At 48.5% G+C, this 17,381-nt stretch overlaps 1 protein-coding gene across 1 annotated transcript; it reads left to right on the forward strand.

The window, feature by feature from the left end:
• The first annotated feature begins 319 nt into the window (after positions 1–319).
• Positions 320–9,089, forward strand: LOC115645359 (outer dense fiber protein 3-like). The gene is made up of 5 exons (XM_030549909.1): positions 320–565; positions 5,985–6,147; positions 7,759–7,880; positions 8,071–8,211; positions 9,015–9,089. The coding sequence occupies exons 1-5, from the start codon at positions 320–322 to the stop codon at positions 9,087–9,089; spliced, it is 747 nt and encodes a 248-aa protein (XP_030405769.1).
• The last annotated feature ends 8,292 nt before the right edge of the window (positions 9,090–17,381 follow it).

Here is a 17,381-nt window from a genome sequence, read left to right on the forward strand (position 1 = left end):
ACTGAGAGATCTGCTAATGGCCGGTGATCAGGAGGCAGGAGCACAGCCCTTACCTGATACCACAGAGACTGCAGAAGCAATTCGAATGAAAGAGGCAGCGAATCAACAGTAATTCGAGCATGAACAGAACCTAGCAGACCTGAGATTGCTGGAAAGGCAGAAAATAGCTGAATTAGAAAGAGAAGCTGCTGAAAGACAGAAAGAAGCTGCTGAGAGAGAGAAAGAAGCTGCTGAACGAAAGAAGGAGGCTGATGAGAGAGAAGAAAAAGCTCATAAGGGGCATCTGGAATTACTGGCTGCTGAGGAGAGAGCTCGACAGATGGAACAGGAGACGGCCAGACTGCAGCTCCAAGTAATGGAAGAGCGGAGAAAGTCATCGCCACCTGGTACTCCACATACCCACAGCCAGGAGAAGAACTGGGAAAAGATGTGTCCCATTTACAATGATACGGAAGATATAGAGGAATTCGTGTCCACCTTTGAGCGCCTTTGCAATCTGTACCAGATCCCCGATGAACAGCGAATGGCTGTCCTGCTGACCAGACTGACTGGAAAAGCCAAGGAGGTATTTAATGATTTGGGGGAACAAGAAGCCTTGGGTTATGGACGGTTTAAAGATTCTGTGTTAAGGCGGTTCATGGTTACTCCTGGTTCTTACAGAGTTAAGTTTAGAAAGTTTAAGAAGTCTAATGATTGTACTTTTGTAGAATGTGCTCATAAGCTAATGGGTTTTGTTAAAAAGTGGGTGATGGGAGCAAAGGCGCATGGGAGTTTTGAAAAGCTGTTGGATTTAATAACTTTGGAACAGTTCTTAAACATTATGCCTGACCACCTGAGAGCAGCTGTGTGTGATAGGGACCCCGAGTCAGTCCTACGGGCTGCAAAGATTGTGGATGCCCATACCCAAAATAGGGCTCGGGAAGGGTATAAACCCCAAGGGAAAAGTAGTCACCATTCTCCTCAGTTTAAGAGGAGGGAAGGATTTAAAGGTAAACCTGGCCCTGACTCTTATAAGGTGGCTCGCGGGAGCGCAGAGGGTGAGAATTCTCACCCCAAACATAAACAGGTTACATGCTATCACTGTGGGATGCTTGGCCACCTAAAACCAGATTGCCCAACCCTAAAGGGCAGCTCAAAACCAGCAACCCCAAAAGCCACAGTAGATGCCGATTCCATTACTCTGAGCACCCAGGCTGAGCCAAGCCACAACAGCACCACTTTAAGTCCAGGGGCAAGCAGAGCAGTGGCTAATGCCAACCCCCTCATCTCCGGTGCTCTGGGAGGAGGGGATCAGCTCACCAGCTATGTCAGAACTGAGGCTTGGCAGGAAAGTGAGAGGTTTATTATGGAGGCAAAGGTCAATGGTGTTGAACGCGTGGGATGGCGGGACACTGGCTGGGGTGTAACTATGGTCAAGGGACATCTGGTGAAGCCAGAGGACATGTTGCCGGGGGAATATGTGATGGTAGTGGCACTATCTGAGTACTCTGTGGACCTGCCAATGGTTAGAATCCACCTTGAGTGGGATGGCTTTAAAGGGGACGTGAAGGCTGCAGTCCGGGATTTAATTCCGGCTGATGTTTTGTTAGGAAATAACATACGGGGGTGCCTGGTCAAATGACTGTGGTGACCAGGTCACAGAGGAAGTTTGGGTCTGTGGCAGATGCCCTGACTGATGGCAGTGAGGGGGACAGCGAACAGACAGAGAGTGTCTCTCAAGATGAATCAGGTGAAGGTTTGTCTGAAATGTCAGAGAGGGTTCTGAATTCAACCAAAACCCAGGGTGACTTCATGGTGGTTCAGCAAAGTGACGTATCTCTGGAGAGAGCCAGAAATGATGCTCAGAATTAGGTCCCAGCCAATGAAGAAAGAGGCAGATTTTTTATGCAGAATGGGCTGTTGTATAGGGAGCCTCTCAGGGGAAAGAAGAATTCCCAAACGGCGGCTCGCAAACAGCTTGTGGTACCGGAGAGTTGCCGCAATGAGTTGTTAAAGTTGGCTCATGATGGTCCATTTGCAGGACATCTGGGTATAGGCAAAATGTGTGACAGGCTGGAGCAAAATTTCTACTGGCCTCACCTCTTTGAGACTGTGAGAGATTACTGCGAAAGCTGTAAACTGTATCAAAAGCATAAGAGGTTGAAGGGACCTAGCAAGGAGCCCCTCCAGTCTCTGCCCATTATAGGGGAGGCTTTTGCCAGAGTGGCTGTGGATATTGTGGGGCCATTCCCAAAACCTTCCAAGAATGGGAAAAAATACATCCTGGTACTGGTAGACTTTGCTACCCGATATCCTGAGGCTGTAGCCTTGGCTAACATTGAGGCAGAGACAGTGGCAGTGGCCTTGTTCTCTGTTTTTAGCAGAATGGGTTTTCCCAAGGAAATACTGTCTGATCGTGGGTCTAACTTCATGTCTGTGGTTTTCAGGCAGTTGTGGGAATTATGTGGGGTGAAGCACCTGAAAGCTGCTCCCTACCACCCCCAGACTAATGGCCTAGTGGAAAGGTTCAATGGGATCCTGAAGTCTATGTTGAAAATGTACATGGATAGATGCCAGAATGACTGGGATGTTCTACTGCCATATCTATTGTATGCATACAGGAGTGTACCCAAAGAGTCTACAAGGTTTGCTCCCTTTGAACTGCTCTACAGAAGGCAGGTCCGGGGGCCCCTAGATTTGGTTCGTGACTCATGGGAGGGTCAGGTGGAGGATACAGAGCAGCCGGTGGCTGAGTATGTGGCTCAGTTCAAGGAGAGTTTGCAGCAGATGATGAAGTTGGTTGAGCAAAATCTGAAAGAGAGCCAAGATGCTCAGAAAGCCTGTTATGACAGAGATGCTTAGGAGATAGCATTTGAAATAGGGGGTATGGTGTTGGTGCTAGATCCTGTCCGGAGGAACAAAATGAAGGATGTTTGGACTGGATCCATGGAGGTAGTGGAAAGAATTAATGAGGTAACCTACCTGGGTCACAGGGTGGGCAATGGGCGACTGCGCCCTGAGCCTTCAAAGGTGGAGGCCATTAAGAACTGGCCTATCCCAAGAACTAAGAAACAGGTCCAATCATTCATTGGTCTAGCCAATTATTACAGGAGGTTTGTTCAGGGATTCAGTGACATTGTTGCGCCCATCACAGACCTAACGAAAAAGGAAAAACCAGACCGGGTGCAATGGACGGAGGCCTGTGAGCAGGGATTTCAAAGCATAAAAAGTGCTTTGGCCAAAGAGCCTGTGCTGGCCAGCCCAGATTTCAAAAAACCTTTTTTGCTATGTACAGACGCTTCCAATATTGGGCTGGGGGCAGTGCTAATGCAAGAGGGGGCGGGGGGTAAGAGGCATCCCATGGCATACTTAAGCAAAAAGTTATCCCCCACTGAGCAAAATGACGCTACCATTGAGAAGGAATGTTATGCCATTGTCTGGGCTGTCAAGCAACTTAAGCCCTATTTGTACAACCAAAAATTCACGGTGTTGAGTGATCACGCCCCTCTGGTCTGGCTGCACAGGGCCAAAGGTACCAACTCCAGGTTGCTGCGCTGGAGTTTAGCCCTTCAAGAGTATGAAATGGACATAATCCACATAAGGGGGAAGGAAAATATTGTAGCTGATGCATTGTCCCGAATAGGGAATCCTTAGGATGCAGTCAGAGATGTCTGTGTCATCCCTTCCTGCATCAATTTTGCAGTTGGAGGTATGATGTTATTGATATAAACTGGGACCATACAGAACATGGGTTGCAACCAAGGTCCTGTAGTGGCACCAGATCTTATGTAAAGGGGGTCATATAAGGTGTCTAAGACCAAGTTATGAGTTACTGATTATGATTATGCTGTCTGTATATCTGTATCATTTTGTAGTTGAAGTTATGAATATTGGCCGTATACTGTCTATATTTCAAACTTGTGCTGTGTTACTGGGAGAGATCCCAGACAAGTTGGTGTTAGCTCTCCTTAGCCTGCTTGATGGCCCATTAAGGACCATCAGCTACACAACTGACCCATTGAGAGGAGGCAGATACGCCTTGTGACTCAGCAGGGTGTGCAGAAACTGGCCCATGTGACTCCAAACTCCATTTTGCTGTAATTTTCCACAGTAAGAACAAAGAAGTGTTCTTACACTTGGAAGTGCCTATATAAGGCTGATGCCTCATCTCCATCTTGTCTTCAATCCTGCTTCCTACCTCTGGAGGGACTTTGCTACAAGCTGAAGCTCTACACAAAGGACTGATGACCCATCCCAGCAGGAGATGTTCTCCAGAGACTTGATTTAAACCTGCAGTTTACTCCATCACTGCTACAAGCCTGAACTAAGAACTTTGCCATTACTGTATGTAATTGATTCCATTTAACCAATTCTAGCTCTCATCTCTATCTTTTTCCTTTGATGAATAAACCTTTAGATTTTAGATTCTAAAGGATTGGCAACAGCGTGATTTGTGGGTAAGATCTGATGTGTATATTGACCTGGGTCTGTGGCTTGGTCCTTTGGGATCGAGAGAACCTTTTTCTTTTACTGGGGTGTTGGTTTTCATAAGCATTCATTCCCAGGACGGGTGGCACTGGTGGTGATACTGGGAGACTGGAGTGTCTAAGGAAATTGCTTGTGTGACTTGTGGTTAGCCAGTGGGGTGAAACCGAAGTCCTTTTTGTCTAGCTGGTTTGGTTTGCCTTAGAAGTGAAAAAACCCTAGCCTTGGGCTGTGACTGCCCTGTTTGAGCAATTGGTCCTGAATTGGCACTCTCAGTTGGGTCCCGCCAGAACCGCATCGTCACAGTGTCGTGCTCTCTTATTTGTCAGTGTCTGATTTTGCAAAGGGACACATTTCTGTTTAGCCAAAGTGAGCAGAGATGCCTCATACTTGTGTGAAGAGTGCAGATAACATCTGCTATGTTTGTGGTGAAGTGACTTTTGCATCACAAAAGCGCAGTCTAACCACTATGGTTAAGAAAGCCTTTCACCTTTCTTTTGGCTGCAAAATTGGAGATCGGGACAAGAGGTGGGCCCCACACATATGCTGCAACACTTGTGCAACAAATCTTCGCCAGTGGTTGAACAGGAGAAGGAAATCTATGCCTTTTGCAGTGCCAATGATTTGGAGAGAGCCAACAGATCATACCAGCAATTGTTACTTCTGCATGGTGCCTCCAGTTGGGAAAGGTGTGTCAAAGAAGAAAAAGTGGACTGTGCGTTATCCAAACATTCCATCAGCTATACGCCCAGTACCCCACGGAGAAGGACTGCCGGTTCCTGATGCACCAGAATCCTTCTCACTTGAGTCAGACGAGGAAGAGGAAGAGGATGAAACTTCTGGTCCTGAACCATCAGTGACACAGGACCCACATTTTCTCCCATCCTCCTCCTCTGAAGCACACCTCAGAACACAAGGTGAACTGAATGACCTTGTCAGGGATTTGGAACTACCCAAGAGTAAGGCAGAGCTGTTGGGCTCCAGACTACAGCAGTGGAATCTCCTGGCAGGCTCTCAGGGCAAATGGAGCCCATCAATGCTTGCAGACTATTGCTGGACAGTGACAAGAGATGCTCCATTTAATGAATACAAGAGACAAGCCAAGAAGCGCCAAGTAGACACTGAATAGGACTAAACTATGTACATAATAGTTTTTTGCCTTTTGTTTCATAATAAATTTTATTGTTATAACCCTTTTGCTGATTTTTAAAGTGTTACATAAACAGGACAGGTGAAATATTATCATGTATAGCAACCATAAACACATGAAAAGACCTAGGTTTACAATTTATGATTAAAACTCTACTATCTATACAATATACATAGACATGAAATGTAAAAACTTAAATATCTTAGAAACAGTAGCCAATCAGTTGTTTTAATTGTCATATTTGAATTCAGCACATCAAAATACATAATAAATATCACATTTTATCTCTGAAGCAGATGACTTCTCAAAAATTGTAGACCAGTGCTATCAGTGAGCTCCCAGCTGCTTCAGTCCACGGTTTGCCAATCAGTGTGGTATGGGGCGTGTCCCCCCTCTCCATGCTCCAATATTATCCTCCCTCTTTGTTTCATGTCGATATTCTCCAGAGAAGGCAGGGAAATGGACCTATCGCTCCGCGCCCATCTATTCGCTCGCCTCGCGCATGAAGGAGTTTGCGAATGACCAGACTCCAGGTAGGAGAGCTCATGACCTAGCTCCTGCCCCCATCGCCCCACTGCATCACTGGCCAAACACCTCGAGGTTCCCAGGCACAAATCAGTGACCGATGGCTCAGACATTTGTCTGGATTTGTCCCCATCCTCCCCTTCCCATTCCCGGGAGCTCTGGCTCCCGCACGTGCCTATCTCCACACCCAGGGACCCTAGAGCCAGTTCACTGCTTTTCCAGCCTCTTATCCAAAGTGGGTGCTACTGGGCAGGGTGGCAAGAGACTGTCAGAGGGGGGGATCAACCCACTGGTTTGGGGTGCGAGTGGACCCCGGAACCTGGCAACTGCTACTGAATGCTGAACAGAGGCCAGAGCCGCTGGCTACCTGAAAGGGGGTCCAAAGAGGATGGATCTAGACTGTTCTCAGTGGTACCAGATGACAGAACAAGGAGTAATGGTCTCAAGTTGCAGTGGGGGAGGTTTAGGTTGGATATTAGGAAACACTATTTCACTAAGAGGGTGGTGAAGCACTGGAAGGGGTTTTACTTGACTAACTTAAACTTAAAATTCAAACCTAATAAACAAAGTAAGAACAAAACTTAGGGAAACCGAGCTCTGCTTAGTTTTTTTTAAACTTAAAGTTTCAGAAGAACAAGTGCAGCCTCCTAATAGTAGTAGTTCTTGTAGCTAGATAGACTCGCTAGAGATCAAGTAGAAATAGAATGGAAGTGAGAATGACAGAGCAGAGCGCTGTAGCGAGGTGAGTTACCTTTTCTACAGGGCACATGTGCTGGGGGAAAAAATTATGCCCAAAGTTTACTTTTTAGCCACAAAATGTTGGGGTGCGTTTACCCCATAGGCTAGTATGTTTGTGCGTATTGATGACATGTACATACACACAGAAGTGTCCTTGGGGTGCACCAGTTAAGTTTGTGGGTACAACATTGAAACCCCCCTGTGCCATTTTTCATTGTTTATTGGTCTAGATAAAAGGTCACAGACATTGGCGGGGGTACTTATCTACTTAGGTAACAAGCTGTAGGTTCACTTTAATTTTTGAGTAAAAGGTTTTATTATCGATATGCTCACTTTGTCTTACCTTAACATACAGGAAATGGCCTGTAGGTTTTTTGCATTACCACCAAACCTACTTTAATATAAATTTATAAACCTATTACAATGCATCAAACACTTAAACTATAAGAAAAAAAAAATATATATATATGCAACCAAGCAGGTTAGTCCTATAGGCTACACTTCCTCGTCTCATCTCACTCCTGCCCTCCCCATCCCTCCCCATTCTCTTCTGCCCTCAGCCCCCCGAGCCCTGCCCCTCTACGCCTCACCTCACTCCTGCTCTCCCCACACATCCCACCCTTCTCCTTCTGTCCTCACCCCCAGTGAACCTTGCCTCTCCCCAGTCTCACCTCACTCCTGCCCTCCCCACACACCCCACCCCTCTCCTTCCTTCCTCACCCCCACTGAACCCTGCCTCTCCCCAGTCTCACCTCACTCCTGTCCTGCCCTCCCCTGCCCTCCCCCGCTCCCTAGAGCAGCCCTGTCAGATTTCTGATTTGTCCAAAGTGGTGGTTGAGTGTCAGTTCTTTCCCTCGCTGACCCCTCTTCCCCCATCCCACGGCCTGCCGCCTACGGGCTCCCCCCAGTGATCGGGCCCAAGGTCGTCGGCAAGAGCTCTGCCCCAAACTATTCCCTCCTGGGGCGCAGCTTGCTTGGCAGCTTCTATGAGGACCTGAGCAAGGTGAGAGGTAGCCGCGGAGCTGGGGAGGGGGGTACTCAGATGGAAGGGGGTGAGGGAAGGGGGTGGGGGACACACTGGCGATGGGGAATGGGGGTGTAGGATGCCAGCTGGGTTGTGGCTCGGCCTGCTTGGGGGGAGCACCCCTGGGAATGGACTGTTGGCGACTGAGCTCTGCTCTCCTTGTGTGCAGACGCCAGGGCCCTGTAACTACCGTGTGGTGGAACCCAGCGTGTACAAGACCCGGGCCCCCCAGTACAGCATGCTTGCCCGCAACATGCTCCCTGGGGACAACACGCAGAAACCAGGGCCCGGGGCACACAGCCCGGAGAAGGTGAGGTGGGGGCCGGGACCCACACACACATGGGCTCACAAGAGTTGTTGTGACAGGGAGGTGCTGAGAACGTGTTGGCTGGGGGAGAGACTGGAGATCTCATGGAGAGATTTCCCTGGCAGTGAACAGCCCGTGTGTGTGTGTGTGGGGGGGCGATGCAGTATGTGTGGGGGTGATGCAGTGTGTGTGTGGTGGGAGGTGATGCAATGTGTGTGAGGGGGTGATGCAGTGTGTGTGTGGGGGTGATGCAGTGTGTGTGTGGGGGGGCGATGCAATGTGTGTGAGGGGGTGATGCAGTGTGTGTGTGGGGGTGATGCAGTGTGTGTGTGTGGGGGGTGATGCAATGTGTGTGAGGGGGTGATGCAATGTGTGTGTGAGGGGGTGATGCAGTGTGTGTGGGGGTGATGCAGTGTGTATATGAGAGGGTGATGCAGTGTGTGTGAGTGCATGTGTGTGTAGTGGGAGAGCTAAGGTCTCACACAGGATTGTAGTCATGGGGGATGTTGAGATCTGATGGGGGGGCACATGTGTGTTTATAACATGGGGGGATGTATGTGTGGGATGTAGTGTATGTGAGAGGGGGGATGCAGTGTGTGTGTGTGTGCGCATGTGCGTAGTGGGGGAGCTAAGGTCTCATGAAGGATTGTAGTCGTGGGGGAGCATTGAGCTCTGATGGGGGGGCGGGGGGAGTGTGTGTTTCTAACGTGGAAGCCAGGATCTCCGCAGGGTGCCAGCAGGTGCTGGGGGGAGGAGCTGAGATCTCATGCGCTGATCCTGCGGTGTTCTGCTCCCTCTCCCTGCAGTACATCCAGCAGCGTGGCCAGACCTTTGGGATCCGCCACTCCGACTACCTGGCGCCCCTTGTCATAAACAGATAGCTAAGGGTTAATGTCTCTTTCACCTGAACCACCTGACCAGAGGACCAGTCAGGAAACAGGATTTTTTTCAACTCTGGGTGGAGGGAATTTTGTGTCTGAGTCTTTGTCTGTCTGCCTGCTTTTCTCTCAGCTTTGAGAAGTGATTTCTGTTTTCTAATCTTCTGTTTCCAAGTGTAAGTACCAAACATGGTTTTGTTGTTTTTGTATTTACATGTCTATAGTGGCTGGAGTGCTTTGATTTGTATTCTTTTTGAATAAGGCTGTTTATTCAATATTCTTTTAAGCAATTGACCCTGTATTTGTCACCTTAATACAGAGAGACCATTTTTTATGTATTTTTCTTTCTTTTTTATATAAAGCTTTCTTTTAAGACCTGTTGGAGTTTTTCTTTACTTCAGGGAAATTGAGTCTGTACTCACCAGGGAATTGGTGGGAGGAAGAAATCAGGGGGAGATCTGTGTGTGTTGGATTTGCTAGCCTGATTTTGCATTCCCTCTGGGTGAAGAGGAAAGTGCTTTTGTTTCCAGGACTGGAATTACAGAGGGTGGACTCCCTCTGTTTAGATTCACAGAGCTTGTGTCTGTGTATCTCTCCAGGAGCACCTGGAGGGGGGAAGGGAAAAAGAATTATTTCCCTTTGTTGTGAGACTCAAGGGATTTGGGTCTTGGGGTCCCCAGGGAAGGTTTTTCAGGGGGACCAGAGTGCCCCAAAACACTCTAATTTTTTGGGTGGTGGCAGCAAGTACCAGGTCCAAGCTGGTAACTAAGTTTGGAGGTTTTCATGCTAACCCTCATATTTTGGACGCTAAGGTCCAAATCTGGGACTAATGTTATGACACGGTGTGCAGTGGTGAGATAGAATCCAGAAGCCAGTAGGAATATTATATTTTTCTTTTCTCTGCTAGGGACTTTTTAGCAGAGAGGGTTTGGTTTTCAAAGAATCCAGAGAGAATTTCTTTTTCTGCTCTCTCTGGCAGCTTGTGGCTTGCATATTAAGCAAGAAGCCATTAAGGAGCTGTTACAGGTCTTTTGTCATGTAATAGCACTCCCATTAGGAGGCAAATACCAGCAGTATATACATGCAAATAAAGTGGTTTTTCTAGTTTACGCTAGAGGAAGAAAAGGAAATAAGCACTGTTGCTAGGCAGACTTCAGGAGGCAACAGAGAACCTGCAGTTCTAAAGATAAACACCGGAGGGCACCCCAACACAAGAAAACAGAAACCATGTCTACCAAAACAAAAATGGTGGCCGAAGGACAAATCAAAGAAGCTGAACACAGGCGACAACTGGAAAAAAGACAAAAAGAGGTGGAGCTGAAAGAAAAGGAAAAAAGCATCAAACTGGCAGCCTACCAAAGAGAACAGGCAGCCAAAGAGGCAGCACACAAAAGAAAACTAGAAGAAGAAGAGGTGGCCCACCGAAGGAAACAAGCAGAAGAAGAGGTGGCCCACAGAAGGAAACAAAAAGAAGAAGAGGTGGCCCACCGCCGAGAAATGGAAAAACAACAACAAGAAAATGAAGAGAAGGAAAAACAGAGAAAACATGAACTGGACTTAGCGCACGCTGGGCTGCATGTGCCAGCCAATCCTAACAACCCTTCGCCAATTATCGTTCCACATCACAGAAAATTTCCCACCTACAAGGCAGGTGATGACACCGAGGCCTTCTTGGAAAATTTTGAAAGAGCCTGTCTTGGGTACAGCATCCCTGAAGACCAGTACATTGTAGAATTGAGGCCACAGCTCAGTGGACCTTTAGCAGAGGTGGCAGCTGAAATGCCTAAGCAGCAAATGAATGACTATAAACTTTTTCAAACCAAGGCCAGATACAGAATGGGGATCACCCCGGATCATGCCCGTCGGCGCTTCAGAACCCAAAAGTGGAAACCAGATGTGTCCTTTCCCAAACACACCTACTACGTTGGAAAAAATTATGAGGCCTGGATATCAGGACACAATGTTAAAACCTTGGAAGAACTGCACCTCCTCATACAAATGGAGCAGTTCTTGGATGGTGTTCCTGAAGACATCACACGGTACATACAAGATGAAAAACCCAAAAATCTCGCTGAGGCAGGGGAGATTGGAGCCAAATGAATGGAAGTGGCAAAAAGCAAAAAAGCTACAGTCAAGGGAAACAAATACCCCAGGGGGCACGCCGACCATAAACCCTACAACCGAGGACAGCCAAAGACCCCACATACAACCCAAGTAAAGCCACAGACGCCCTATTCTTCCACCTCACCAGTCTCCAGTAACTCACCTCGGCCCAGTGACCCATCAGATGGAAGATGCTTTAAGTGTAATGAACTGGGACATATCAAGGCCAACTGTCCAAAGAATACCATGCGAGTGCAATTCATTACACCACCATCACACCAAAGATCCCCAGGCCCAGATGCCTCTCAAATACCCTTGGAGCGAAGGGAAAATTTGAGAGTGGGCGGAAAGAAGGTTACTGCGTGGAGAGACACGGGGGCACAAGTGTCAGCTATCCACCAATCCTTCGTTGACCCCAAATTCATCAACCCAAAGGCCAAAGTTACAATTTACCCCTTCATGTCACAAGCTGTAGACTTGCCTACAGCTGAACTGCCTGTCCAGTACAAAGGCTGGTCAGGAATGTGGACTTTACAGGCCAAGGTGGATGCTATCCAAAAGTGGCCTGTCCCAAGGTCAAAGAAACAGGTCCAGTCCTTCTTAGGCTTGGCCGGATACTACAGGCAATTTGTTCCACACTACAGCCAAATCGCTGCCCCACTGACCGACCTCACCAAAAAGACCCAGCCAAATGCAGTTAAGTGGACTGATCAGTGTCAAAAGGCCTTTACACAACTTAAGGCAACGCTCATGTCTGACCCTGTACTCAGGGCCCCGGACTTTGACAAGCCATTCCTAGTTACCACGGATGCATCTGAGCGTGGTACAGGAGCAGTGCTCATGCAGGAAGCAACAGATCACAACTTCCATCCTGTCGTGTTTCTCAGCAAGAACCTGTCTGACAGGGAAAGTCACTGGTCAGTCAGTGAAAAGGAATGCTATGCCATTGTGTACGCCCTGGAAAAGCTACGCCCATATGTTTGGGAACGGCGGTTCCAACTACAAACTGACCATGCTGCACTAAAGTGGCTTCATACTGCCAAGGAAAACAACAAGAAACGTCTTCGTTGCAGTTTAGCTCTCCAAGATTTTGATTTTCAAATTCAGCACATCACAGGAGCTTCTCACAAAGTAGCTCATGCACTCTCCCGTGAGAGTTTCCCAGACTCTAGTAGTTAAAAAGTGTTCTTAAAATGTTGAAGTCTGTTAGTTATATACTTAGTGGTATATGTAAAGGTGCATGTGTTGTATTAATCTGTTTATTTTAAAGTTCTAGAAGGAAATCGCCGCCAGTGAGCTTCCCCACTATCTGCAATTTGGGGGTGTGTGTCATAAACAGATAGCTAAGGGTTAATGTCTCTCTCACCTGAACCACCTGACCAGAGGACCAATCAGGAAACAGGATTTTTTTCAACTCTGGGTGGAGGGAATTTTGTGTCTGAGGTCTTTGTCTGTCTGCCTGCCTTTCTCTCAGCTTTGAGAAGTGATTTCTGTTTTCTAATCTTCTGTTTCCAAGTGTGAGTACCAAACATGGTTTTGTTGTTTTTGTATTTACATGTCTATAGTGGCTGGAGTGCTTTGATTTGTATTCTTTTTGAATAAGGCTGTTTATTCAATATTCTTTTAAGCAATTGACCCTGTATTTGTCACCTTAATACAGAGAGACCATTTTTTATGTATTTTTCTTTCTTTTTTATATAAAGCTTTCTTTTAAGACCTGTTGGAGTTTTTCTTTACTTCAGGGAAATTGAGTCTGTACTCACCAGGGAATTGGTGGGAGGAAGAAATCAGGGGGAGATCTGTGTGTGTTGGATTTGCTAGCCTGATTTTGCATTCCCTCTGGGTGAAGAGGAAAGTGCTTTTGTTTCCAGGACTGGAATTACAGAGGGTGGACTCCCTCTGTTTAGATTCACAGAGCTTGTGTCTGTGTATCTCTCCAGGAGCACCTGGAGGGGGGAAGGGAAAAAGAATTATTTCCCTTTGTTGTGAGACTCAAGGAATTTGGGTCTTGGGGTCCCCAGGGAAGGTTTTTCAGGGGGACCAGAGTGCCCCAAAACACTCTAATTTTTTGGGTGGTGGCAGCAAGTACCAGGTCCAAGCTGGTAACTAAGCTTGGAGGTTTTCATGCTAACCCCCATATTTTGGACGCTAAGGTCCAAATCTGGGACTAATGTTATGACACCCCTCATCGTGGACGTAGTGGATTAAGCGAACGCGGTCGGAGAAGCAGAGGGAGCGACTGGTCGTGGGCGTTAGAGAGAGGGACGGACTGGACAAGAATTTTGCATTTGAAAAACTTTGCTGACTTAACACTCTGTTCAGTCGCCTTTGGCAAGTCAGCCTCCAGTTCCTCAGGCCCTGGGAGACCCGGGGAGCTTGGGCCTGGCATCTTCCCAGACCCTCAAACTACATTTCCCTTTGTGCAGTTTGAGCCCACTCCTCCATATCACCCTCCCCCATTATCATGCTGATTCCTCTCCCTGTTCTCCTGCTGCCCCTTGGTTATCCCTTAGCCAGCCTCGGCAGGGTTAGTGCTTTCAGCTTCCCCACCCCACAACTCAGTGGCCCCTGGCCCTCAGCAGTGTAGCTGCTCTTATCTGAGTTCCTGCCACTGTGTTCACATCTTTTTGGCGCTCAGATCCCTGGAGCTGAGCACAAGCTGGGCTCTCCCTGGAGCTGCGCAGAGAGGGCCCCTGCCTGCATTTGGATGAGAGGCCCAGAGCTGAGCGTTTCTCCTGCTGAGCTGCGTTTGCAACTCCCTGTCCCATCCTGATTTCCATGTGCTGAACCTTTTCTGTCTTCCTTGTGTCGGGACGGATCCCATTGCAATGTGCTGCACGGTCTGTGCTCATGCTGAGGTCACTCAGGATAGAACTTGGATCCTCCTGCTCCAAAAACACAGACTGCACCCACGTGAGCTACAGGAGAATCACCCCTTAGCTGTCCCTGTAATGGGCTCACCACACGCTATTGTGCAATTCTGATTCTGTCCAGTAGAGGGCAGTGCTCTCGCCATCATTCTCTGTGTCACACGCTAGTTAGTTCATTACAGACACTATATATTTATACCCAGATGTGGTTATAATAACCACATCCCCATCTCTACAGGGAAACTGAATGCAAAAACGAGCTCCAGGCGAGGCACAAACCACCTTAGGGGGTTCTGGAGAGGCAGAACCTGCTCTAGCTCACAGAGCAGCGGGGTTACCTAGGCCCAGATGCTAGAGAACAGACAGCTCGGTCTGGAGTGGGAAGTTACAAATATTCCATGAGAGCAGACTCCCACTCCTTCCCTGGGAGACAATTCACCAGCCCCATAGATCATAAACATTAAGACCAGAAGAGACCCAGCCTCATGCAATTGTTTCTGCCTCACGCCCAGATCTCCTGATTGAGCTGATGCATATCCTTTAGAAAGGCATCCAGGTTTGACTCACTGCGTCCCTAGGTCAGATTTTCCAATGGTTAATTACCCTCACTGTGAAAACATGGCAGCTTATTTCTAGTCTGAATCTGTCTGCCTTCAGGTTCCTCCTTTGTCTGCCAGCTTAAATAACTGTTGACAGCCAGAAATGTCTTCCCCTTGGGGGTAATTGTAGATCATGGTCAAGTCCCCTCTTAACCTACCCTTGGATAAACTAAAGCGGACACGTTTCCTTAGTCTCTCACTATAAGCCAGATTGTCCAGAGCTGAGATCCTTTTCCTGGCTCTTTGTTGAACTTTCTCCAATTTTTCAACATGTTTTTTGAAGTGTGAACACAGAACTGAGCACAACATGCACTAAGGTGGAGAAGCCATGACTGTATCTGCCATGGGTCAGCATCCTGCCTCCTCAGCCGTGGGCAACACAAATCCCCCCCTCTTAGCCTACGCAGGCTCCGCTGTCCCTCTGCTGGTTAGCAACAGGCACACCTCAACCTCTGAGCCCTCCGAGGGGCTTCTTGGAGCATCCCGCCCTGCTCCACTGGACACTCACAAGATTCACTGCTCCCGAAAGAACAGCCCAGCCCACCTCACCAGCTCCACCTGAGATCTCAGCACCATTGCTTCACACGCAGCGCTTGGGCACGTTTAGCCTGAAAACAAGTTGAGTTTATTTAACAAAGAGATTCAAATGGTAGCAAATAGAAATCCTGGAAACAAATGGTTACATATAAAATAAAAGCAGAACCCGCATTGTGAAACCTGGATGTATTTAACTAACGCTCACCCAAAGACCTTGCAGTGTTCTGCAGCCAGGCCGTGCTGTGCTCTGTTTTTCACGAGGGAAGCCACGCTACCAGCTTGTCTCCTCGGTGAAGGGTGCCGGAGGGGAGGGGTAACCTCTGCCCCCCAGGAATGCTCCAACGCTCCCTTCTCTTTACTCATTGACAGGGTGCTGCCCTGCTGGTTGCTGGAGGCTTTTTCCCTGCGTGTCTCTTTCTTGTCGGTTTGACAAACTCTTGATCAGCATTCGGCTCAGTCTGTGGACAGTCTGTGAACAGGCCTCCTTTGTGAAGCGGGCAATACCCAATACCCAATACCTGCCTGAACTCCCAGACCTTAAGAATATGGTTTCTGATACAGATACGTAATTCCAGAAACAGTATCTGTCCGTACGCTTTGCAATGAGTATGATGACCAGCTCTGGGCAGAGCCCTCACATGCCACCCTTTGGTAAACTTAACATGTACACGTCCAACCCAAGGTATCTCTGTAAAACACCATGCAACTCCGTGCCTGCTCAGGGTCCTGGATCACACCTCCCCTCCTACGCTGACTCTTGATTCTGCCACTGGCTAATGTATATGTCAGCTTGGAACTCTCTTGCCCAGACAGTGCATCTGCCACCACATTTCCTTTGCCTTTAATATGGACAATTTTCATATTATATTCCTGCAGCGCTGTGCTCCAGGGCATCAGCCTGGAGTTGGACCTTCAGCCCTGTGTACCTGTACCAAAGCAGAGGGGGCTCCTTTGGAAGCTTATTCCAATACTCAACTATCTTTATAGCTGGCAGGTTTTTCCCAATATCTCACCTAAATCTCCCTTGCTGCAAATTAAGCTTGTATTGTCCAGGAGAAGCTGAGCAGTACAGGACATCCATTTCTGGGGGAAATAGAAGACTGGGTCTGTGCTGGCGTCACCCTGCAGTATGAACAAGGCTGGTAAGAGCTGAGCTGTGCCTAGCTGCAGATCACACACACACCAAGCTGGAAGTGGCTGACGTGCTGGAGCCTGTTGGGGAGCAGCCCAGGACTGGAGGCTGCAGAAGCAGAGCAGTGTGCAGGGCACCCCAGGTTAGAGCCCGGGTGACACAGCTACTCACTAGTCTAGACTGTGCCCTGGGTCTGTCACACTCTCATGGCTTTGTCCTGTTCAGGTACCATTACAATAGGAGACGCCCAGGGGCTTTCTGACTCAGGGATTCCCCCGTTTCATGCAGGCTTTCCACCTCCTCCAGAACTTGTTGCTGCATTTCCCCTCCAGCCGGGGATGCTCTGCTAGGAGAGGGCGGGGCCCTGAGGTTTGCCTGGAGTCTGCAGTCTTGGCAGTTAAAGCTGGCGAAGAAAATCCTGTTTGTGGTGCCTGGAAAGGGCCGGCGTATCCTGCTTTGGGGGTGGATCTAGACCCGCCCTGAACTCAGGGCTTTCCAGGGGATTCTCTGCCCTGCTCTCCCTGACCAAATCCATTAAAGGGTTGGGGACAGTTTCTTCATCAACACAACAAATCATATTTACTGCCATCTCCTTTGGACGGTAAGTTTTACTCTATCGATATGCACAATTTGCACCATTCCTCTGCTGCTGGGCTTCCTTACATCAAATGTGACGACCTTCACCTCTTCAATCTCCTTCCAATGTCCTTCCTATAATCCTGGAGTTTGGGTGCAGGAAGGGTCTCCAGGCTGAGGTGGGGGGTTGGGATGAAGAATGGTTTACAGGGTGCTGGCTCCAGGAAGGGTCTCAGCGCTGGTCATTGGGATGTGGCCTCAAGCCGAGCAGCTCTTACCTTGGGCGGCTCCCGGTTGGCATCACAGCGAGGCTAGGGCACCCTGCCCCCCACACCCCTGGGGCCTCGCTGGCCACATATAGGAACAGTGTGGGGCAGGGTAGGCAGGGAGCCTGACTTAGCAGCAGCCCTGCTGCGCCACGAGAGAGCGCAATTGACTGGGAGATTCTCTAGGATTGAGCAGTCCATCACCACGGACC

The sequence above is a fragment of the Gopherus evgoodei genome, chromosome 1 (genome assembly GCF_007399415.2).
Source record: "Gopherus evgoodei ecotype Sinaloan lineage chromosome 1, rGopEvg1_v1.p, whole genome shotgun sequence".
NCBI lineage: Eukaryota > Metazoa > Chordata > Testudines > Testudinidae > Gopherus > Gopherus evgoodei.